The 26,815-nt window shown below is 36.3% G+C and overlaps 1 protein-coding gene across 1 annotated transcript; it reads left to right on the top strand.

Annotated features, from left to right (window-relative positions):
• The first annotated feature begins 661 nt into the window (after window positions 1-661).
• On the top strand, window positions 662-8,581 carry LOC144450565 (Na(+)/citrate cotransporter-like). The gene is made up of 8 exons (XM_078141208.1): window positions 662-726; window positions 2,657-2,773; window positions 3,718-3,822; window positions 4,145-4,239; window positions 5,008-5,129; window positions 5,684-5,845; window positions 6,335-6,472; window positions 6,950-8,581. Exons 1-8 carry the CDS (start codon window positions 662-664, stop codon window positions 7,133-7,135), a joined length of 990 nt encoding a protein of 329 aa, XP_077997334.1. The 3' UTR covers window positions 7,136-8,581.
• The last annotated feature ends 18,234 nt before the right edge of the window (window positions 8,582-26,815 follow it).

The raw sequence follows: 26,815 nt of genomic DNA, 5'->3' as shown, positions 1-26,815 counted from the left end.
TTATGATTGAACTATCATACATGTTTACAAAAACAGTCCAGATCTTTAAAATAAAAAATAAATATTTTTGATGGCATTTATATGTTTATGTTAAAATATAAAGAATGAAGATGAAAAGAACGTGTCCGAACATCACGAAATGTCATCTGATGTACCGATCGATAACGACAACGATCTTGCTGTCACAGTCACTGATGTACAACTGAGAGGTGGTGGAAAAACTACAGAGTAAGTACAGACTGTCTTTTAAAATTATTGAGATTTCTCCATGGATTGAAAAACCAATTTTATCCAGATGTAAAAAAAAATACCTGTGTGCATGCAAAAGGCAAGACTTTAATATGAGACAACGCCCTCTCTTGATAGAACCTGATATGATGTATATCTAAACAGTCCCCCAGCAGTTGGCTAAATGACTATATTGTATTGACTTTATTTCTGTATGTTATGGCTGTATGCTTTACCGTGCTTGCTATGGCATGTTGTTATGCAATAAAGATTAATTGATATATTTTTCCACAACTAAATTGTCTTGACAAGGTATGTGAATATATACACTTCCATCCATGTCGACAGAAATGGCACCGAGCTTGGAAATGATGACCAAAAACCTGACAACATAAGTAAGGCCTTTATGCTTGGGATCGCCTACTGTTCCTTAATGGGTGGATCAGCGTCACTTGTAGGAACTGCTCAAGTGATAGTATTGAAGCAGTTTATTGATGAGTAAGTTAAATGATTTTATATTTTGTTTTGATTAACTCAACTTTAAGACACACTGTTTGTAAATGTCTGACTTGTACTCGTGGGTCAAAGCGAGATTTCAACAATTCAGTCCCTGATAAATGTTTTAACCATCCAAAACAACCAATATGTTTTCAACAGAATACTGAATAGGGAACTTGCAATCCAGACTGGGCATGCTCAGACGCAAAGGACTATGGGATCATCTGTGGTTATTGTAATACCTAATCTGAAGCTACTGATAAAATTAACCTCCCACACAATGGTTAGGGTAACTATGAATTGATTATTTGTGGTTACCAACAATGTATCAACACTGTTTACAATGCTAATTGATAAGTATTTATTTCCCATGATGCAACATTCAACATGGCGGGTTTGCAAGTTCCCTATTGAACAAGTTCAACGATTGTATATCAGTATTGTTTGTTGTTTTTATTTTGCCTAGATACAGCCTGTTTCATATTAGTGTTCACTGACTCTGTTCGGTACAACCAGATAGAAACCAATAATGAATTGCATATTCTACACTAAAATAGCCAGATCGAAATTTCCAGCCACATTTTGTCTAAATGAAATTAACCATTTAAACAAGTCACAGACGTGGGCGCCATTTTTATGTTTGCATTTGATGTCCGCATGGTGCAGGGCACGTTAGTTCATTTCATTTAGACAAAATATCGCAAGAAACTATTCATCAATTTTGTTATCTTAAAGTGTAGCATGTGCGCATGCGGTTACTGATTTCTACATGGTTGCATCAAACAGAGCCAGTGAACACTAACGTGAAATGGGCAGTATTGGAATCAAATATATAAATTTAAATTTACTTTTGCCAACGATACTACATAAAGTGTGTATATTGATAGAAGACACACTTGTATAATTATATCTTGCCAACACGATTACAGCAGAAGAAGCTAAGCTTGTATAACCGACAAACAGTTTTTGGGTTCGAGGACAGATACACAATTGGGAAAAAGGTCAAGTTAATTATCTAGAAATCGATGTTTAATATGATTGTTTACGGGTATGGCGCTCTACCATTAGTTCCTATTATATTGATAAGTTAAATAAATGGTTATTCGACAAATGTCACCTACTACACTTATTCCTGATTGTAATGAACTCGATGTCATTGTTTTTGTAGTAATTATGGTTCTAGTGTGTTGACTTTTACATCATGGTTAGCAGTGGCTGTACCTTGTCAGGTGATAAGTATTGTAATTGGATGGCTATGGTTGCAGTGTCTATTCCTGAACCAAAGGTACTATATGAAAACATTGTAAAACCAGTAAATATTGAATCGTTATAGTTTAGCCTTTGGGACGAATTTTACTGAAAATCGAAGATATTACATTCTGTCCAAGTTTGTTCATATGGTGGTTTGCTTCCACGTTCTTATTTTCAAGGTAGTCATTAAACATTTATACACTCTACTCAGCGGCCATATTGGATTCTAAATTGGCTGATTGTTTATCATGTTTTGACCTTTATTTTAAATATTTGTGCAGCATTAAACCCCAGATTTTGTTCTTGATTTTAACTAGGAATGAATAGTTTAAACAGTTTATTTTCGACTCCGTATTTCGTATTTTCTTTAAAATATTATGCGAAATATCTTGATATTGCCTATTATGGATATATAAAAATTGCATCAGCAATGTGACTAATTAGTTGTAGAATTCTACCCCCCTCCCCCCCTACCCATCGTATTTGTAAAGTATCATATGCTTTCAAAACGTTTTATCTGTATATGAATTATAGACCCACTTTACACCTGATTACACTGAGAACAATTGTACATATTTTCGTTTTATAGTATTTATATATATATATATATATATATATATATATATATATATATATATATAAAGTATTTATGTATAAGCTTTCCTTCTATTTGTTGTAGTTGTTTGTGTAGACAACGGAAGTGTTGTTCAATCAAAAGCAAGAAATACCAAGTTGACAAGAAATGTTCTATCAGAGTTTACATCCGTGCAGAGCTGAAGGCATTGGGCCCAGTAAGGTTGGTGATGTCTCCTAACATTACACAAAAGATAGTGACTTATATTACAGGAGATTTCGTCTTAGTTTGAAAATGCTGTTAAACTATGTATCAAGATTAGTGACACCGATCAGCTGTCATGTTGAGAGAGACACAATAAAGAGAACACACAAACATCCCTTACACAATATATGTCTGCTCTGTACTTTGTCAATGATAACAAAACGAGATACAGAGCAGACACTGTGTAAGGGATGTTTGTGTGTTATCTGTATTGTGTCTACAGAGCAGACATTGTTTAAAGCTGTTTTTGTACCATCTTAATTATTATGTCTATCTCAACATGTAACCTGGGCCTCAGTCTCACTGACCAATACATCGTTTAATAAATTGTTTGGTTCCGGTGACCCGACCCCACCTAGTTTTACACGCCGACCCTCAACTTGTTTTACGTATTCGAGAAAAAAATAACAAAATCGCGAAAACTGTGAAGTCTGACATAAATTTTAAAAAGACAATATAAAAACTATTCTTCCAATCTGTAATGGCTGTACATCTGATGAGAAGAAACCAGTAACACGGAAACCATATGGAAAACAACGGAAAGCACAACCTGAACTAGACACTAGCATGTGAAAAAATATATGTATAAAAATAAAAGATATACCTACCCCACTTATTCTAACATTAAGCGTATTCGAAACCACACAATTTGTGTTGTTGGGCCTTAGATGAAATCCTTTGTATTTGCATTGACAATATAATAGGGCAATGCCATTTGGACATACTCTACTATCAGTATAACAAACTATCATTGGAGAGCAAATTGCACGAAACTAAAAAAAACACATTTGAATTATTATTGGAGGGCACTATGATAATTAGCAACTGAAATCAATATTATGATAATCTATGTACTGTACATAATGAAATGATATAACATACTATTGTTTGCTTTGTTATAGCTGGGCTGAAGGGTCAGTGCTAGTATTGTTTATCCTGTCGGTTCTGGTCTGGTTTTTTGCTGATCCTGTCATATTTCCTGGATGGGTACAATTAGACAAAGGAGGGTAAGTTTACACCTTAACACAGTCCTGAATTTTGCAGCGTGTGTTTGCTTATTATAGTTGCAATTAACCCGTGACCTGCAATGATGTACTACATCATTAGCTGTCATACCTCTTAGCCTTCGTATCCAACTAGGGTTAGGAGGTACAACAGCTAACAATCACAACACTGCAGTGAGAGGTTCCAATTGAAATGCTACTAAAAACACTCCCAGCTTTTAATCTTTACAATGCACAGTTTAAAGTTTAAAGTTATTTGTTAACACCAGTGTGTAGAATCAATAAACTATCACAATCTTTGACTTTGTCTTATTTCTGTATTTAGATATGTAAGCATCACAACAGCATCTGTCCTCATACCCATTTCGATATTTATCTTGCCAGCTGATCCCAGAGGAGCTTATCGACGGTTTAAGAAAGGTAATTGGTATTTCTCAATTCTACTCCTCTCTATCACGCTATAGTCACACTATCATATGGCTACCCCAAAAGTGTCCTGTTCAACCCAGCAAATGGGTTTGGACTCGCCCTATAACTATCTGTTATCCTGCAGGAAGTGTCCTCTTAATCTTGTCTTTCTGGAACCTTAAGTCAGTTACAGAAAGACACATAGTAGAGCGACTAATACTGTATGGTTGGACTCGCATGTAACTCCGTATGCTTACATTTAATGTATTTCCAAAATAGTGAAATATTCCTCTCCATCCAAAATGCATCAGAAGCTATTCACGATAATTTAACCACGGTAAAGATAGTGATAAGGAACCCTTTCACTGATTTCCCCGCATAAATTACTATGGACATAATTTCGTTGATTACTTACATTATTTAAATTCGATTTCCAACTAAAACTCTAAATATTGTAACAATATATCCGTTAGTTCCTGTTTATTAAACATATTGCATTAGAGAGTGTTAACAACTGCTTACAATCACGAATGTGTCTGGTAGTAAACAGTGATATGTCAACCATAAGCAACGTGTGTTCATAATTTTGCAAATTCATTAAATGACATTTTAGTGCATTGTAGTGTAGTGTAGTGTAGTGTAATGTAGTGCAGTGCAATGTAATGCAGTGCAGTGCAGTGCAAGGCAATGTGTACACTTAGGCCTGATGTACTGAACTATGTAAGAACTAAAATCAGCTTGCGTGTCCAACCAGTTACGATGACTCATTTTTTATTACAGATGTAAAAAGGAGGTTTGAGTGGGAAAAGTTGATGGACATGAAAACGATGCAAGCAAAGTATCCATGGCTGATTATCTTTATAGTCTTGGGGTGTCTGTTATCCATGGGAAAAGCCGCACAAGTAGGTTTGCTTTTTAGTATGGCATATAACCCTCGAGTCAGTCAGTTGTATCAAAATGTATTATATGGAATTAATTACTCGACAAAAAAAATTCTTCAATGGATTATCGGATGGACGGATGGATATATATATATATATATATATATATATATATATATATATATATATATATATATATATATACAAACACACATACATACATACATACATACATACATACATACATACATACATACTTACCTACCTACTTATTTACTTCACTCAATCAATCAACAAACCAACCAAATCACTTGTCACTCGCTCGCATGCTCATCCACTCACTCACTCACTCACTCACTCACTCACTTACTCACTCACTCCCTTCCTCGCACTCAGTCAGTCAGTCAGTCAGTCAGTCAGTCAGTTACTTACTTACCTACTTACCTACTTACTTACTTACCTACTTACTTACTTACTTACTTACTTACTTACTTACTTATTCAATCTGGCAATTGCCAACCAGCAAACACATGCATGCAAGTGAATCGATTAATGCACATCCTGTTCTTTCCTAGGCATCTGGTCTCTCATCGTGGGTAGCTAATCAACTGAGTGACATTAGATTACTTGATCCATGGGTTATTGTGTTGATATTGACGGTTGCCATTGCTATACTGTGTGAAGCGCTTGGTAACGTCAGTGTAGTGGTCTTCGTCCTACCAATTTTATCAGACTTGGTGGGTAGTCCTTTACCTTCCTTATGAAAGGAAAGAGCACATCGCCATTTATCACCTTTCATAGTCTTTGTACATTCTGATGACGATATATCATATATATTCTAAGTGTGCTCATTATGCATGCTGTACAGTCATTATCATATTATCTCTAATTATTCCTTAAATGGTCATGTCAGATTAGTATTCAAATATAGGTACTAGAAACATGTGTCTTGCAAAGTTATCGAAGTATCCTACATAATCCTTATGACAACACTGATAAGATAACATTAATGAGAGAGGATATGCAATTGAATCATTAGCCTTTTTTATAAATTACATTTAGTATAATATAAAAGAATTGGGAAATTTGGTGTGATGAATTAGGTAATTTACATTCCTTACAAGATACCTGTCAGATAAATGTCTGAAACTTGAACATGGTTGTCATCAAGATTTTTCTCATAAATTAAAACTATTTCAACTTCCCTCTTTTTTGTTCTTCATCAGGCTGATGATATGCAAGTTAATCCATTGTACTTCATAGTCCCTTCAGTATTAGCTGCTTCATTTGCCTTTATGCTACCAGTAGCTTCTGGACCAAATATCATCGCCTATTCCTATGGTAATCTCAAAGTTATGGACATGGTAAGCTAGACATGTGTCTATTGTCAGGAATGAATATGTTTATTTGAATTTGAATATGAACATGAAAGGTGTGTTCGATTTATACTAAGCTTACTCTTTTTCTTGTCCCTATTATTCAAAAAAGGCCACTATCATAATAAACTCTAGTGGACAGGATAGATGTAACACAATCAAAGTGTCTGTAGTGTTGTTAGCATTTGCTCCACATTCAACAAAATAACGTTTGCTCCAAAAATGTCATGTGAAATTTATTAAACTGGCACTTAGCGGAACCATAATTTGACGGTGAATGTTCTGACTAAATAGCTGTAGTGTGACTGATACGATTAGATAGTATATCCACCGAAATGTAATATTTCATAGATACATTTAAAACAAGAAAATCGTTGGAAGCAATTCCCAGTGCAAAAAAAAGAATTACTGAAACAGAACTTTCAATTATATCCATTTATTTGTTTCTTTCTTTCTTTCTTTCAGGTGAAGGCTGGCTTTCCAATGAATATCATTTGCATAGTCATAGTTAATATATGCACACACACCCTGTGTGTTTGGGTGTTTGATATCTACACATTTCCTGACTGGGCTCAGAGGCCTAGGGGCATCCCAAATACCACAATGCCAACGACACTGAACAGTACTACATATGACATGCTACAGACATAGCCATGCCCATGATATTTTGGGAATTTACCTGTTTTAAATGATAATTTGGCATAAAACATTAGGCATTTCTTTGATTTTGGTATCTTGATGTGCAGAAATCGAAAAAGTGTGTGTGCTGAAAACACATTCAATTAAGTTGGATGTCTGGCCAAATCTAAAGGTATGACATGTGAATGGTACTTTAGCAGTGGAGAATAGTATTACAAATCTGCATACTAAAATGAACAAAGCTAGGTGGCCTGAAGAGTACCTGACCTTCCATGAGGTACATAATGGCCCATCTAATTTGTAAGATGAGTTGCCACTGAACACATTTGTCAGTGCATTATTAAAGAAAGAGAAACAGCTTCCGCGATAGCTAGCGATCAAATTTATCCAACATCACGAGATATCACTCTTACTTTGATAGTCGGCAGTCATCTCTTTGATATATTCCAGGGGGTCTAATCAGTACCCGAGTATTCATGACTTAGGTTGACCCGGATGTTAGATAAATTAATGATGTGAAAGAGCTTAATTACCTAATTATTTTCAAGGCAATTGAAGAAGAACTTCAAGAACTGCCACTAGCCTCCATGGAGAAGCTCTGATTAGAAACCAATGAATGCCAAATAGATGCTAGCCTCCACGGAGAAGCTCTGGTTAGAACCCAATGAATGCCAAATAGATAGATAGTATATTACATATCAATTAAACAACACAACCTATTTTATTAGAACAAGACAATAACATAAACTAATTAAGAATATTGTAAAATCTATTTTAAAAAAGCGATTATTACCATGTCAACATTAATGAAATGACTATGATTGTTCATATCTAATTAGGTAATTAACTCTGTGTCATTTCCTTTCAATTAACGTAAGTGGTAAATTGAACAAACATTAGTCAAACGTAATGTTGACTCGTGTGTATGTTCTTGACGTCAGCTCATGAAAAACATGTTTTTCTTTCTATGAATTTCCCAAAACAAGGAAAAAACATCACTTTTAATTGTCATCTGACCAGCCTTGGAGTAATACTGAAAGGAAGTAGATACAAACACCTGATATACAGTGAATGTTTAAACGAGATAATTGGTCTCGGGTTGTAACGTCATCATTAATCAAGAAAGATATGATATTCTCAAGTGTTTATTTTACATTTTGTAGTACTTCACAATCACATAGTACCCATGTAATCGCTACACAATGTATCAACATTGGGTAATGGTGCGAACAAATACAACACATTTAGCTTAATATAAGAATAGCGCTATAATGATCGTTTTGCCATGGTTTTGCCTGTTATCTCCAAAAGCATGATACATATGGACGCCATTCAAGTGTCTATGCTTACGTCATCAATAATGAGCTTGCTAATGAGATAATGACCTTTGACATTGACACATTTTCAAGGTGAAATGCCCGAAATTTTCTTTCTATGTTAACTCGAGAAACTGAATATATAAAAGTTTTTTATACCTTGACCTTTGAATTTTAACCTCCATATTCAAGTTCAAATAGCAAAGTGATCAATGAATTATAAAAGTTTTGTATCTAGAGACACCATTCAAATTTACACAATAACTTTGCCATGAAAGACACAAGTTGGGGCTATGTCTTCGATTGAGGGCTTAACTGTTTTGGTAAAGATAATGATTTTACTCGTAATGTGAGTGGTATTGAATCCCCTAGTATACATAGTATTGTGAAAATTTATTTTTTAAAAATTGAGGTCCACATCCAAAAATCTGCACACCAATGAATTAAGATTTCTACTTATTGCTGTGCTATTTATAGATAAATATAGACCTCTAATTAACATGTACTTTGTTTAATTATCGTTATTTTGACCATTTTCAGTAACTGTATATATTGTGGCTTGTCTGATTGAAAACATAACGCTCCAATTTACAGCTAGTGCAGCTTGCATTATCAGTGCATATTTGGTTTCAAGATTCCAAAATTGATCTGCTGTGTGTGTGGTTTGACGTCAGTCCTGCTGGTTATACTATAGTCCATAAAATTGCATATTAAATAACACAGAAGCGGTTTAATATCTAAAACAAATATCATTAAACTCGAAAATGTTAAATATATTACATTTCATCGTGTGGCTCGACTTTATTACATTTCATTGCTTGACATTTGTAATGTGTATGAGTGTCTATACACGTGTGTGTGAGTGTGTGTGTGTATGTATGTATGTATGTATGTATGTATGTATGCTTGTGTATGTGTATGAGTGTCTACACACGTGTGTGTGTATGTATGTATGTATGTATGTATGCTTGTGTATGTGTATGAGTGTCTATACACGTGTGTGTGTGTATGTATGTATGTATGTATGTATGTATGTATGTAAAACACCTCTGCTATGTTTGAAAGGTGTGTGTAATCAGAAGATCCGGGTTTATTTTACTTGACCTAATTAGCATGACGAGAATAACACAACATATATCAACAGGTGGCAATTGCTGACATTTCTTTGTGAGTTTAACGTAGCTAATATAATGCAATTACAATGTAACAGTCGTCTACCCGTACCCGTTCGTTAACAGATTTGCATAATGTCAATGAGATTTCCCTTCGGATAGACACGTGCTTCAGTGACTCAGAGAAGGTCGTTGGTTGAGTCTTACGTATTTTCTCAGCAGTCAAATTCAAGGCGTGTCGTCGTGTAAATCTATGTTCAACAAAACGGAACCTCTTTTACAGTGAGGTAGGTGTATCCATGACTTTGTGAACGTTATTTTTTGACGATTTACTGTATAGTAATACTAATTAGTAATACATCCATGGTTCATGCTGAGGCAGTGCTTGTTCACCGTCTCCTACATTGCCATGTTCAATGCTGTATGAACTACAGAACCAGCACTGAAATCGAAAAAAAAGGTGCATATTTGTTGATTTTCATATGAAAGTTCAAATTGACTTTCAGATAGAATTTTATGACTGTTCAAGCGATAGTTTTAGCGTTAGACTATCAAGACGCAAGGCGAAGTTTACCGCGAAAGCGAACATGACAACAATTTAAGCTGCCAACAGTCACTGTACAGTAGTGTTATCATGTCAACAAAATCCTATTATTTCGGAGGGTTCCGTAAACGTTCACAAATAATGAAACATTGACCACGTCCATGAAGTACACGGACAATTTAATAATTAATCAGCTGTAAAGTTACGTTCATGTAATTAGATTTTTGAATACCACCAATCACTCATATAATAATTAGTCCCGTGTCCCGAAGCTGTTGATATGTTGGTTTGGCATTGTGTAAATTAATACTTGTCCCTCTTTTTTTTCTTTGCAGGTCTTACGTTATCAACGCACAGACAAAGATCGTACCACAGTGGTTGCAAGAATTACCGGTGTTTTCTAATTTCATTTGTTCAGAGGTCACGGTTCCCTTTTTAATCATGCGACCTCGATGACACGTAGCTGGCACAATTGGTGCCACCTTCCCTTCATCCATCCATCCATCCATCCAGTCCATCCTTAAATTTGCATGCACATAATACATGTATTTCAGGTGTACACGTTTACATGTATACTTACCATTCTTCCACACACCTATATACGTACAGAGCTTGTATTTCCAAAAGGTCACAAGAAAACATTTATTCAGCATTACTGTATACTGCGGTTTATCTCTGGTTTATGTCATCCTTCTGGGCTTTCAATTTTCTAATGATACTCACTCTGGAAATATGTGCTCCGAGAACGAACTCCGAATGAATCTCTGTTCGGGCGGTTCTCGGGAGTCGAATCGTACAGAGTATATACACCCCTACACTACGGTTCAGTATTGCAATGCAGAAGTTAAGTTCCATGACATGAACGAGAGCATTAACTTTCAACTTGACAGAGACACACTTGCAAAAGTATTTGATACAAATGTTATGTCGCTGTAGAGAACTGTAAACTCGGTATACAAGGAGAGATTCGTTTATTTTTGTAGGATGCCCTAACATACCGTGTATTCAACTCAAGAGCATGCAGTGAACTTTACATTCACGTAATGCATTCAATCTAGTAACAAAGCTCAAAAAGACAAAGTTTCAGTTTTATTCAGAATGAAATGGTGACGAGAAGGTCTGAATTTATCTGGGTGAAGTTTTCAGCATAGCCTGTCCACCGATGGTATCCATTTGATCGTCGCTTTGCCCATGGACAGAAGATGCTTCGCCGTAATATCGATGCCAACCATTTGTAACCATGTCCAGTGTGTCTGTTAACAAGTACACAATCACAGATAGATAATGATAATAGCGTGTTGTTTCTAAATTACCCTGGACGTGCTCTCCACGTCAGGAAATGGCCAGGGGACACATGAAACTGTTGATACGATGGGTCATATTCAAATTGTCACAGGTTGCACTGCACTATTAGATTTAGACAAGAGTTAATGCAGAACTGTGAGTAACTCATTTGTCCTCGCCATCGCCAGTGACGCAAAACATAAAAAAAATTGCGTTCACAGTGTCAAATATGACGTCAAATAACGCGACCTCTGCTCTGTTTGGTAGATGTCTTCTGTGTTAGACTGGTTTTCTGATCTTTCCTTGTTTCTATTCTTTTATGCTGATGGTTACTTCCATTACCAATTTAACACTTTGTGTATCTTTTCGCTATATTCTACCTCTTCATCAATATTCCCATCATCTTGACTGGACTGGCTTTAATATAAATGAATTTAATTCTTCTTCTTCTTTACCAGTGAAATAAATAGACTAATATATTTTTACTGGTGTTGATCTTTAAAACAATTGAAATGTGGTTCAGGTGTTTTAGTCAAGGTGAAGTTTGTCTGTTTATTTTGGTATGTGTATTTACACCAGTGTAGTAGAAATACTGAACTGTCTTCAGCATATTTTTACTAATAGTTGCTTTTAGCAAAATTGAACTGTGGTTCATCTGTGTTTAGACAAGGTGAAGTGTCTGTCTGTTATTTTGGTGTGTGTATTAACGCCAGTGAAATAGAAACACTGTAGTGTCTGTATCACATTTGAACTGCGGTTGGTTTATCTGTGTTTTAGGCAAGGTGGAGTGTCTGTCTGTTTATTTTCATGAGTGTATTAACACCAGTGAAATAGAAACACTGCACTGTCTGTAGCATATTTTTACTACTAGCAGTTGCTTATAGCACAATTGAACAGTTACTGTGGTTCTTCTGTGTTTTAGGCTAGGTGAAGTGTCTGTCTGTCTGTCTATTTTGGTGTGTGTATTGACACCCGTGAAGTAGAAACACTGGACTTTCTTCAGCACATTTGAACTGTGGTTCATCTGTGTTATAGGCAAGGTGAAGTGTCTGTCTGTTATTTTGGTGTGTGTATTAACGCCAGTGAAATAGAAACACTGTAGTGTCTGTAGCATATTTGAACTGCGGTTGGTTTATCTGTGTTTTAGGCAAGGTGAAGTGTCTGTCTGTTTATTTTCATGAGTGTATTAACACCAGTGAAATAGAAACACTGCACTGTCTGTAGCATATTTTTACTACTAGCAGTTGCTTATAGCACAATTGAACAGTTACTGTGGTTCTTCTGTGTTTTAGGCTAGGTGAAGTGTCTGTCTGTCTGTCTATTTTGGTGTGAGTATTGACACCCGTGAAGTAGAAACACTGGACTTTCTTCAGCACATTTGAACTGTGGTTCATCTGTACGTGTTATAGGCAAGGTGAAGTGTCTGTCTGTTTACTTTGGTATGATGTGTATAAACACCAGTGAAATAGAAACACTGTACTGTCCTTGGTACTAGTAGTTGCTATTAGCACAATTGAACTGTGGTTCGTGTCTGTGTTTTAGGCAAGGTGAAGTCTCTCTGTTTGGTCTGGGTATTGACAGCAGTGACATAGAAACACAGTAATGTCATTAGCATATTTTTACTGGAAGACTAGTGGTTTTTAAGCACAATTGAAGTGGTTCATCTGTGTTTTAAGCCCATTGAATTGTGTGTGTATGTGTGTATGTATGTGTTCTGGTCTGGGTGTTTTAACCAGTAAAGTAATTGTAATGTATTTTACTACAGTGGTAGTGGTATTAGAGCAATTACACTGAGGTACACCTTTGCGATAAGCAAGGTGTGTTTATACAGCTTAAAGACATATCTATTTTAATATATGTAAGGGTAATAGTCACACCAACATAGCACTAGACATCCATGAAACCTCGACTCATAGAGGCCCAAACTGAAAAGGCTGATTGTTGGGTGTGGTACTCTTTACCGTGCATGGTGGCACCATAAAATGAGACAGGAAGACCACTACAAATCTTGGTAAAAAAATGGGTATGATATAATCCCAACCATGTATATGCAATGCGTGTAATGCACTTGAAAGTTCATTTGCTCAGTACACACATGATGGAAGATGTACCTATCACAAAAGACAAGCAAGCAAATGCACTTACGGGATGCTGAGATTGTTAAAACCACAGAAGTAGATTATACATAGCTGTTCAGAGCTTTCTTTAACTTTACTGAGAAATATCCACATGTAGAAATGCCAGTAAATGTACCTCTCTGTGATTCTCATTATTCTACTTGAGTAAAAAGGCATAGAATACATTGTGAAATGCCTGACTGCAATAGGTGTCTGTATAGTCAGATTAGACATCCACTACATCATCTACATGTCATGCTCCTGCTTGAGTACTTCAAAGAACAAGGAGATTGCCCAAAATTGGTATTGAAAACTGACTCTTAGTCCTATTTGCACGAGTTACAGGAAACTCTATCGATTTACCAATGCAAGAACAAGGTCTACTATTTGATGGTATTGCCTTGGAATAATCATTGACTACTTTGTTGAATTAATTTGCCATTATTTGTTCTAAGACCACAGCAAGAGATACATGAATAGGGTGGTTCACGACATTCGTATAGGACAATTAGTTTTACCAGTGCAGTAGTTTTATTGAAGATGCAGTATGTGTAGCATCATTACATAATTTAGATATTGGACAACATTATGCATCAGTGACAACTAACCAACAATCGGGGTATACATGCAACTTAAATACACCAGGGAGTCCAAACGCCCCCTCAGCATCCGATTCAAAGAGCACACAAATAGAGATATGACCACCGGAGTTGGGGACCACTATAACAAGACCGTCCACAATGTGTCCTGGGATAACGCCATGGTTTTAGCCAGAGAACAGGACTGGTTAAAACGTAAAGTAAAGCTATCTACATCAGACAGAGGAGACCCATCATGAAAGGAACCAATGATACCAACTACTATACCATCAATTTACGGACATTTTATTCCGTCAGTTCAGAGATAAACATTAACGCTGAATAATTACATCATTGCGTGATCAAGGTCCGTAGTAGACGGATCAAAACGTCACATTCGTTTCCAATTTACCATTCCAAAGTAACTATGTTGTACTGTTCCAACTTAAATACCCTCGCATTGGTCTTTTTTTCGTGTTTGTCCAGCCAACGCAATCTGCAGATCCGGGGGAAAAACACAAAAATAGTCCCCACTACTTCAGTGGAGACAAAATAGTCCTCACTACTTCAGTGGAGACAACAGTTACTGCAGAGCCAATCATGAACAAGCAAATGACATCTGCCCCACATACACACTTGCTCTAAAGTACTAAAAAAAGAACAGTAACTGACATAAATAGTAGATTGAGTGACAGGTTTGTTGAGACTAAAAACAAAATGTGTCGTCACACAACTTTGGACAAAATGTCGACCAGAAACAATTCTTTCTTTTTTTGGCCTAACACACATTCCACTGCAAATAAGACATGAGGAGAATAGCACATTGAAATAATGAAAGACATATATGGAGACCACGTATTTCCAAATACCAGTGCTAGTGTAAAAACATGATCACTAGCACATAAATGGAGAAAATTGCGTCAAATATCGAGTCAGTAAATGCATCTATTGATTATAGTCAACACGTTTTACCAGAGGTACCAACACATTCATTTCTCTCCCCAACCCCCACTCCCTCATAAGTTATAGTTTTGATGATTTCAAACAATGAAGGGTAAAACATTCGTCACACACTTTAAGTAGTGCACGTGTATGACCAAACCTTAGAAATGCACTTTCAAATACCCATGCATATACCACAGAAAGGGCAAAGGTGATTTACCTGGGTGTACTTATTGAATGAACCCTGTGGTTGCTTAAAAACCGTGAAACATGAAATTGAGATATGATGCATGCTGTCTTCAACATTGGCAAAAGATTAAAATACCTTGTCACTGTTGGTGATGGAAACACCTACGATCTTTTTGATTAAATTGAATTGTGATTATTCTAATGAGTTAGTCTTTAATTTGTTTCCCAGGTAACTGGCATCTATTCATGAATACTCAACCTGTGTTATTTAAGATTTATACGGATGCTGGCTTGCAAGCAATAGCTAGTGAAACATTAGCCTTGCTGTTAGTCCCCTTGGGCTATTCTGCTCACTGTGAAGGCGACCTAGTGTGGGCGATGATTACCAAAATGATTTATTTATGCAAATTACACATCACAATTGAAAACTACATGAACAATTACATCAAACACGTATGATTTGTTATGGTTGTTGGATGTACCAAGTTAAATGATAACTGAAGATATATTGTTAAGATATAGCCTAATCAACGAAAATCATTTATTATGTAAATTACTAATTAAAATTGAAAACTATACCAACATACCTTGGAGAACATGTGTGCTTTCTCATGGTTGATGTATGTGCCAAATTATATGTAACTTGATGCGTGCATTCCAAGGATAAAGCCTAATTACCGAAAATCATTAATTATGCAAATTACTCATTAAAACTATGCTAACAAACTTTATTGGATATTTGTGATTTGTTATGGTTGATGTATGTGCCAAATAATATGGCATGGTGTGCATTCTTAAGATATAGCTTAATTATTGAAACTCATTAATTATTCAAATTACTCTTTAAAAGTAAAAGCTTCATAGGATGCTTGTTTCAAAAAGATGTGGCCTAATTACCGAAAATCATTAATTATGCAAATCTCATTCATTAAAACTGTAAGCTATATCGACAAACTTTATAGGACATATGTGCTTTGTTATGGGAAAGGTATTACCAACTTATATTGAACTTGAAGTATATGTTCCAAAGATATAGCCTGATTACTAAAAACAATTAATTATGCAAATGACTAATGTTCATCGGATGTGTACCAAAGTCTAATCAGTTGTTATACCATACGGAATATGTGTAGCAAGTTCCATTAGAATCGATGCAGTAGATTGTGCGATATCATGTCCATAGACAGACTGACACACACCAACGAACAGAAGTATCACATAAACTCCCCTTACGGGAGGTACAAAGTAACATTTGCCCTACATATTCCATATCATGAAAACAGTGGGACATCATGTTATTTTTCAATGCACAACGTTAATTATGTATGTTGACTCGAGCATTCCTGTTTCACGTTCAGTGTCCGATTCATATGTGTTCCAAATTTAGTCCACATGAAATATATATAGAAACAAAATCGGGATAATGAGGGCTAAAACGGTCGAAGCTTATAATATCGTTACCGTGCTGTAGCTATGTTTATGTAAGAATTCCATTAATTTTAGCACATGTGTGTTATGAGGGTATATGGTTATATGTTGTCCACATGCATTCAAACACCAGTGTCGTTTTGTAACGTCAATCTGTTTTTCATGCATGGCGACTTCCTTGGGTTGCTTTTCACGCTGCCATATACGTCATCGGGGTCATTAGATATTCATATTCGTCACGAGTTTAAGAGACATTCCGTTAACATACTGTGAATATTATTATTGCTCGTCAAGTTAACTTTATGGTCGCACTTAAAATCACCACAAATTATACAAAGTTTATGTTGCTTTATGGCTTCCAGCTGTTGCTAATCGCTTACAATGGTATCCAACATTTGATAACATCACAAATTGGCTAGCCTGGAACGTCATCCAAGATACTAGATTTTGCAATCAGTTTTCTGCAATACATGGAAGGGCATGGATTTCTAATAAGTTTTGGATTGGTAAAAATTGGCTTCACCTTCATTAAAGTGTTTCCCTTCAGGTTTAGAGAAAAGCCACGGCCTGTCATTCCGGATAATTTGTTTTTAACCTTCCGATCCACCGATATGACCCATCCTGGCAAGAGAAATAATACTGTTGGTAGTATGCCGTAAAAGAGGGCTACTGTTTTACGATGACAGCGTGGTTAGAAGAATATGGCTTTTATCACGCTCATTTAGTTACCGTTCCTACAACGTTGGCAGGTCAATATGTCTTTCATCGTAGAACGAAATTCAGTCAGCCGTAGTGCAATGAAAGTTGGCAGAGCACTGCATCCTGCGATAAGGAAAGTAACAATAAACAACTCAGTGTATTCCTTAATGCACGAATCGCAAAAGTATGAAATATTCAGCATAACTATTAAAGGTATCCAGAAAAATAGCAACGTAATCATCATGAAATGAAATAATCGGATTTGCTTGTTTCGCATTGCCCGGAAACGAGTGCCTCCTGGTATATTTACACTCTTCATCGTTTTCTTGACCAAACGTATAACAAGGAAGCTGAGGGTGTAACCTACTGCCAGACTTGGAATAAAGATGACGAACATGAACATACAGAAGTAGCCTGTAGTCGGAACACTTAACGGTACACAGTAGAAATCGCTGCTGTGTCGTTCATTTACATAGCTGTTGACACCCATGGCAGGAATAAAACTAAATACGGCTACCACACTCCATAGAGTCAACGCTGTAGTAAAAGCCCTCTTCCCAGTGTTGGCTGCTAAACTCTCAAACGGTTTTCTAAGTTGAAAGTTCACGTTTAAGAGGAAAAGCAGCATGGAGGTGACACCTTCAGCTAATGATAAAACTATCAGGCAGTATGATAACACGCATCCCCAGTAGCTGTCGTAACGTGATGTAATCAGAACGGCGAGTAGTACAGGAACTGTTACCATGACCGACATGAGAGAACAAACAAAAACGTTCGCTTGCAAGTAATTTCCAACAGTTCTGAGGGCTGGATTGACAACGATACACGCAAGACCAAGTATATACACTATTGTAGAAAACAGACATATGCAAATGATAACGGTGATAAATCCAATTTCGAGGTCGTCAGTTTTCGATAGCGTGTTGTTGGCGTCCATCTTCGTTTCATAAGAACTGGAACGCTTGAAATGACACGAGTCAATATTACCTACATGGGTTTGGCCTTCAGGATGACGCTTCAAGGCACAAAAGTACAGATACCTACGAGGAATTACCATTCACGACGATCGTGTTGTCAATAGTTGGCATATCTCTCCCTCACGGTGTTGAAATTATTTAAACTATTCGCATTGCAACAGCTGCAGACTCAGCCGTAATTGAAAGGTATGGCGGTGAACTGAGCACTGCTCACTCGGAGTGAGAGAATTAAATTGCGTGCCTGTAAAAGAGCAAAGGTCCCGTGGTATTTGATAACATTCGTACTAATTAACTTGATTATCACCGGAACGTGCAACATATAGATACTAGTGTTGCCATGGTAAACTGGCTTTTGAATTCACTACAAGTCAGCTAATTTATCAAAAACATCATGCGGCACCAAGCACAAACTATTACAGAGTTTAAGAGATTGGGTCATACGTTCAAATACATTACCAAATAATTAATCTGGTCGGCAGTTTGATAATAATGTAAACATTACAAGATTATCTGTTATTCGTATATTACAAGAAGAGAGCAAAGTTCCCAAATCACAAATGGCTTCGATCATTCGACAAACTTAATGTCGTCGTAAACACAAATTGCCTCTCAGCGCTTGCAATAACACGTCCCCGAAGTAGAACTTGTTTGGACTAAATATTTGGTTATTACTTCATAGAATGGTATGTTGAGAAGAGTTATTGGCTAGTCAACAACATACTATACAATAGATAATGTAGAGTAGTGTAGTGTAGTGTAGTGTAGTGTAGCGTAGTGTACTGCAGTGCAGTGCCATTTTGACTTGAATGTATTTCCCCTACCTTCATGGAAAGAACATTTCTAGTATAAAGCATATATTGATATTTATAGTAGCAGGATTCGTGTGATATTTTTTCTTAGGAAACAACAATCTAAGCAATAATAATAGTTTTTTTCCTCAGCATACTCTAAATTTGTATTCATAGCTCTACATACTACTACAAACTGATTTGAAATTGATTGTGTTGTCTGAAACAATGTTTGGTGAATTAAGGGGTGAGGGTCTGAGATCTAACTAAAACATGTGGTTTTTCTCCTACATTGAACTATTGATCTCGCCTCTTATTTACCTTACATAGAAGAACTCATTGTAACAAATATAAACATACCTCTATGTCGTCAAGGAAGAACATGCTCTCATAGTACCTTTTCCCTCTCAAATCAACCCCGAGAATGTTTGAGCACTGAACAAAAATTAACATAATCTGATGCCAGTAGCCATGAGCCAGGTTAGAGTACGATACATTGTTTGTAACACAAGAGGAGATCTAAGCGTGAGTTCAGACGAATCCCATCAATACATATATATCATTCTCATTTGAGTCGTCGGTTTATACTCTTTATTGAAAAGACGCCAAATTCACGTGTATATATATATATAAATCTTGTACAAGTGCGTCATCGGCACAAATCGAATGTATAGAGATTGAAAGTGAAAATGCTCCCTCCCTCGGGTATTGCAGTTGGTATTTTTAAACATTGAAAACTAATAAGTGTTCGTGTATCCATAGCCATTCCGAAATGTAAACACTTGTTATTCTACCTACCACTGGAATCTATACTGTAACAGTATTCTTTCTAGATAATCAGGAGAGAGAGAGAGAGAGAGAGAGAGAGAGAGAGAGAGAGAGAGAGAGAGAGAGAGAGGGAGAGGGAGAGGGAGAGAGAGAGAGGGAGGGAGAGAGAGAGAGAGAGAGAGAGAGAGAGAGAGAGAGAGAGTGTGTGTGTGAGAGTGAGAGAGAGAGAGAGAGAGAGAGTGAGTTTGTATAACATTACCATTAGCTGCTCGGAATGGTTAGCTGTAATTGATAAATATAACGATTGCTATATACAGTTGACAAAATGACGAAAACACTGACCAGATAAACATTAAAATACCAAGCTGTATCAATCATATTTTCTCAATAATTACGGAAATATGAATCAGGGGTATTCTAACTTTGTACCATGCCATATTTATTTCATAACAACTCATTGAAACCGTCGAACCTTACAGGGGTTGTCTCGTATTATACATTTATGTATAACCATGACAGTTAGTAATTTAGGCCTCCTTTTATTCCAAACTCATGTGCATTTTTTTAATTAATATACAAAATAAACTAAGAATTCTTTAGATGAGTGCGATGTTGGAAGGTTCTCCCTAGAGCAATGACTCGAGCAGTCAGGAATGGTCACTTACTCAGACCCTGCTAGTGATATGCATGCGTCGCCTGACTCTGACTGACTCCAGAATAGATCGTGGACTGACTCGGAAAGCCATGACAATTCCACAATAATGTGGCAGCTAGCGTGCAACACTGCGCAGTCACAAACATGTGTTTAGAACTGTGTGATATGTGACGTGTCTTTGTTTGTATATGTCTGATTAATTCGCAGCATAAAGCAAATTACTTTGAAATTGAAATATCACGTGGAAACATGACTCCACTGCAAAGTAAATATTGAATAATTGATACTTCTGATTTCAAGAGGGTTTACATATGGTCGGGTAAACATTATTGGTTTTACAGTATTTTACTTAGTACAAAACCATGTTTAACCATCACTTCATTACACAATGTTAGTATGACACAGTGTCGAGTATGTTCATCTTCTTATAAATCTTAATAAATCAAGAAAATACAAGCAAAGGTGGAGTAATCAATTATCATTTGTTCACATACATGAAAATTGAAAATTTTCTATAAAACGGGGTTTGAACACAAACATTTGTCGTATTATCACAAACTCTATACACTCACTGTCGTATCGGAGAGACTGTTTTCGACAGATATCGACTCCTCCATTTATCGTCGCCGTTTTCTCCGGAACTGTCATTGTCATGCTCAAGCATTCGTACGAAAGATCACGTGATACTAAAGCTTTTGATTCAGTTGTCAGTGCTTTAACTAAAGCAAAATACGCGGTTGCTACTTATTGAACAGTACCACTGCTCACATTACTATATATAACCATTACTCCTTCTTAACAGAGATTGAACTTTGTATCTAGACAAAAGTACTGAAACAACTTAATTACATAATTGAGTATGCGTATCCTTAAATGTCGAGGAAAACCTTATTACGTCATCAACTATGCTATTAAAAACCACAAGAAAAAGATTACTGGCATCGAAAGCGTACATCGATATTAATATCATAATCATTCTGTTTATTGTTGATGTGTTGTCTTGTGTTAACCCCAGGCATGATGTAGAAAATGCTCTGAACTCAGCTGTGCCACTTGAACTACTGGCCTAGTTATCCGAATGTCTGAATTTCCATATGCCCAAGATGTAACATACATTTAAATATGAAAATATGATGTCTAATCGACTTACAGAGTAAGGAATCGAGCATGAAATATCTTTAAAAGATACAACCAATAGGCTAAACTTTTGCCAGCTTATAATATATAAATCATATTTTGTATCACCCAAATCAGTGATCGCCGAAATGTAAATGATCTAGCCCAGTGTTAAAGACCAAGGTTTCAATCCTAGGTTCATGAATGAGTATCTTATTGGAGCCATAAGGATTACATAGGTCAACAGAATAAGCCTGTTAGGATTATTCTTTTGTTTTGGACCAACGTTTTTCTAAAGCTTTGCTAGGCTACTTTTTTGCGCCTAGAGTTATATCCTACTCTTCACTGGCTATACTAGATTCAACTGTGACTATTTTAAAGATAAAATGACTTCAATAATCATAATATTGCGCACCCTAAATAGTATTGAATAACTTTTCCGTAATCATATTTGTGTAGCTATACACCTAGGGTGGAGCAATATATCCAATCAAATTGATTTTATTGGTCTGTACCCTAAAATCAATAACAATGTCACCCTCAGTGAATAATCTTATAATACTACTTATATATAAAATAGACCTCGAATTGACACATATAAAGTTTAATCACTAGATTTTTAACAAGTTTCAGTGAATATTATATTGTTGGTTGTTGTCTGATCGAAAGAAACATTATCTCTCAGTTACAGCTACTGCAGGTTTAAGTACGAGAACAAGTCAACAGTTTCTTTATTGTACCTCGAATTTCTTGATGGCTTACAATCCATAGCGTTGGAACAGTGTTCACTCCAGTGATATGTAATGTCACTACAACGACAACTACGTAGTCGTCCATGCAATCTGAACAAAAGTGCTCCACATTCAAGATAACAATTAAAGGTACCCATATAATTAACAAGCAAAACTGTATCAACTGAAAGAGTTTAACCATTTTGTTGTATGTAGATTGTAGAGCTGCTCCTCCAGAAACATTTTTGTTTGTAACTGTTTTCTTAATCATACGCATGATCCGAATGGAGAACATTTGGTTGAGCAAACAAGTAGGAATAACAATGATAAACATGAAGACACAGAAGTATATGGTAGTTGAAACAGCCAATGGAGAACAGTAGAAATATTGACTGTCTCGTTCACTGTAAAGAGTATTGAAGCTAAATGCCGGAATAAAGCTGAAAATAATAGTTCCCGCCCATCCTGTACCTGCAAATATGCAGGCTTGTTTAGTAGTGTTTCCCGCTAAACTCTCGAATGGTTTTGTAAGCTGGTAATTTATAGTAATAAGAAGCACAAGACATGGATTTTCACTCGATATTAGGCTAAGAACGAGGAGGCAGAACGGTATTACACATCCCCAGTAACTGTCAAAATCAGATACGATAATTACCGCAAGAAATGACGGAACCGTTACGGTCGCCGAAAGCGCGATGGCAAACATGAAATTCACTTGCAGGTAGTTACCAACGTTGTGGAGATTTGAGTTGACATACACTGCCAAGATGGCAAATGTGATGATCAGGACATCATACAGACAGACAAAGGCTATTATAACTGTAATACCGATGGGAGTTTGGTTGTTAACACTAGGTTGTGTGTCGTTTCCATCCATAATTCATTCTCTTAGATGTTCAATCAGTAGTGGCCAATCGCTCCTATAAACGAGAAGGGTCACAAATGTCCTGAAAGCGAGCCTGGACCAATCCTTAAGCTTGTCAGGAACCAAATATGTTTCTATAGCTGCAACAATATGTTAATTCTGTTTATCATACCCTCTTAGCTATCATCAATGTTCTACATCGTAAAACCCTTCTCCACTCCATAATGCCATATTTTCCATCCTCTTTGGCCTTTGTTGCATTCGACGAATCGTCCGTGATCAGTAGTAGATGGCTAAGAACGATATCAGTACAGCTGCTAAGTATCAAACAACTGTAGCGGTAATCACAAATCAATACGCCTTCTAGAATGCAGTAACTCCTTATATGCTATCACAAGTGCCTGGATGACTCAACATGTGACTGGTAATTGTCAACAGCAATTAATGGCCAATCGAAATAATTTCTAGCGTTGCCAGGTTGTAATTTAAAGTAATATTTCAAGCTATATAGATAAGCTAATTTGCCATGTTTATTTACATGTGCGAAGTTGAAACCATCGTCCGACGCCCAACGGCGACATTACTGTGTTAAAAGTACGGAAACTGCGGAGAGTGTTTTGATAATATTTAATATAATTGATATGATACTACTTGTAAAGTATAACACAAGTTTCAAAACAAAACAACCACATTAAAAAAATATTAAGTCTTCAAAGGTGTATGGTTACGGGCAGTGGAAAGAAAAATCAGACTTTTTAGATAAATTACATAGTCTTCAAGATTCAAACCAATGAAAACAGGCTAAATGCAACCCTACAACTTTCAGTGAGTCACAAATGCACCACAGAGATGCAAATTTAACATTTCGAATGGGCCGAGAGATTAGATTTCCTTAGGATTGAAACATAAACCTATCTTAATTAAATGTACACGTTTTCAATTGTGTTTAGTTGTCCACAATGTACAAGTATGAAGAAGAGGTGGAAATCTATCGACACCGGTTGCTCAGGTGATTTTGGACCTCATTCTTACTTCGTCGTTTCGATTGCCAGATAAAGGTCCAATTGTGTATACTCCTGAGGTGCACAGTTGATACATCGTGGTTAGAAGGTCAGGGAGCAATGAAAGTGTTGTGCTGTCGCTAACTTTAAGAGGGGTATCGGTTGATAAAACCCCAATAATCTGCAAATCTCGCTCATTATCAAGCCCCTCCTTCATGTAGATAACAACACATACCATTTAACTTAATGTGCATATGTCAATGATGGGTGTAACTTTTTTGCAGTGTTTATCCAATAGTTATCGTCGAATAACATAATCCTATCCGAAAACTGCAACAGTGAGTCAAAAAGAATAACGTCATTGCAATAATTTAATAAGATGACAGATTGTAGTAGATTTACTTAAGTTTCAATTTATAACTCGAAATACACTGATGATCTGACATAGGAAATCAATGCCGGAAAAAGCTATCACTGTATTTTCCTGGTTGCCAGCTTTTATAACAACCGTATGTAGTACGACTAATTGCCTTGCTATTTCTGTACAATGTTTAATCACTTTATCAAAGCGATACCTCTTTTAGCTGAACTCAACATTCTGTATTAGTGCTACTTATTAAACTGTACCACTGCTCACATTACTATTATATAACCATTACTCTCCCTCTTGACAGAGATTAAACTTTGTATTTAGACAAAAGTACTAAACAATTGAATGACATAATTGAATATGCGTATCCTTAAATATCGAGGAAACCCCTATTACGTCATCAACTATGCTATTAAAAATCACAAGAAAAAGATTACTGGCATCGAAAGTGTACATCGATATTAATATCATACTCAATCTGTTTATTGTCGCTGTGTTGTCTTGTGTTAACCCCAGGCCCGATGTCTGAATTTTGATATGCCCAAGATGTAACATACATTTAAATATGAAAATATGATGTCAAATCGACTTGCAGAGTAAGGAATCGTGAATGAAATATCATGAAAATATATAACGAACAGGCTAAAGCTTTACAAGCTTATAATAAATCATATTTTGTATCATCCAAATCAGTGATTACCTAATTCAATCCCAGCTTCGTGCATGAGTATTACTTTATTGGAGCCATAAAGCTTTACCAGGCTACTTCTTTTCGTTCTTAAAGTTAAATCCTAATACGCAGTGGGCTTTTAGAGCTGCACTAGCTTCGATTGTGACTATTTTTAAAACTGTTTTGTCAGATTTTGATTTTGATAATCATAATATTGCACACCTGAATAGTATTGAATCACTATACATAGAATCGTGGAGCAATATATCCAATCAAATTGATTGTGGGTTCTGCACCCTAAAATCAACACTCACAAACAAATCCTGATTTTAACTTGTTACTACTTATAGATACTATGTCTATTTATTAGAGTTTTAACAATTTTCAGTGAATAAATATATAATTTGTTGATTGTCTGTCAGATCGGAAAAAACCTAATGTCCAGTTACAGCTACTGCAGGTTTAAGTACGAGAACAAGTCATCAGTTCCTTTATTGTACCTCGAATTTCTCGATGGATAAGAGTCCATATTGTCGGTACAGTGTTCACTCCAGCAATGTGTAATGTAACTACCACAACAGCTGTGTAGTCGTCCAGGCAATCTGGACAAAAGTGGTCCACATTCAAAATAACAAGTAAAGGTACCCACACAATTAACAAGCAAAACTTTGTCAACTGAAAGAGTTTAACCATTTTGTTGTATGTAGATTGTAGAGCTGCTCCTCCAGAAACATTTCTGTTTGTAACTGTTTTCTTAATCATACGCATAATCCGAATGGAGAACATTTGGTTGAGTAAACAAGTAGGAATAACGATGATAAACATGAAGACACAGAAGTAGATGGTAGTTGGAACAGCCAACGGAGAACAGTAGAAATATTGACTGTCTCGTTCACTGTAAAGAGTATTGAAGCTAAATGCAGGAATAAAGCTGAAAATAATAGTTCCCGCCCATCCTATACTTGCTAATATGCAGGCTTGTTTAGTAGTGTTTCCTGCTAAACTCTCGAATGGCTTAGTAAGCTGGTAATTTAGTGTAATTAGAAGCACAAGACATGAAGTTTCACTCGATATTAGGCTTAGAACGAGGAGGCAGAACGGTATTACACATCCCCAGTAACTGTCAAAATCAGATGCAATAATTACCGCAAGAAATGACGGAACCGTTACGGTCGCCGAAAGCACTATGGCAAACATGAAATTCACTTCTAGGTAGTTACCAACGTTGTGGAGATTTGAGTTGACATACACTGCCAAGATGGCAAATGTGATGATCAGGACATCATACAGACAGACAAAGGCTATTATAACTGTAATGCCGATGGGAGTTTGATTGTTAACACTAGGTTGTGTGTCGTTTCCATCCATAATTCATACTCTTAGATATTCCTGGACCAATCCTTAAGCTTGTCAGGAACCAAAGATGTTTCTATAGCTGCAACAATGTTAATTCTGTTTATTATGCCCTCTTAGCTATCATCAATGATCTACGTCGTAAAACCCTTCTCCACTCCATAATGCGATATTTTCCATCCTCTTTGG

This window comes from Glandiceps talaboti, chromosome 20 (assembly GCF_964340395.1).
Source record: "Glandiceps talaboti chromosome 20, keGlaTala1.1, whole genome shotgun sequence".
NCBI classification, from domain to species: domain Eukaryota; kingdom Metazoa; phylum Hemichordata; class Enteropneusta; family Spengelidae; genus Glandiceps; species Glandiceps talaboti.
The sequence above is the reverse complement of the archived record's forward strand: the minus strand, read 5'-3'. Positions and strand labels throughout refer to the sequence as shown.

Coding starts and splice junctions, on each gene's coding strand:
- LOC144450565 (XM_078141208.1), top strand. CDS start 662: ATGGGTGGATCAGCGTCACTTGTAGGAACTGCTCAAGTGATAGTATTG. Junction 3,823..4,144: donor GTACAATTAGACAAAGGAGG/GTAAGTTTACAC, acceptor TTCTGTATTTAG/ATATGTAAGCATCACAACAG. Junction 5,846..6,334: donor TACCAATTTTATCAGACTTG/GTGGGTAGTCCT, acceptor GTTCTTCATCAG/GCTGATGATATGCAAGTTAA.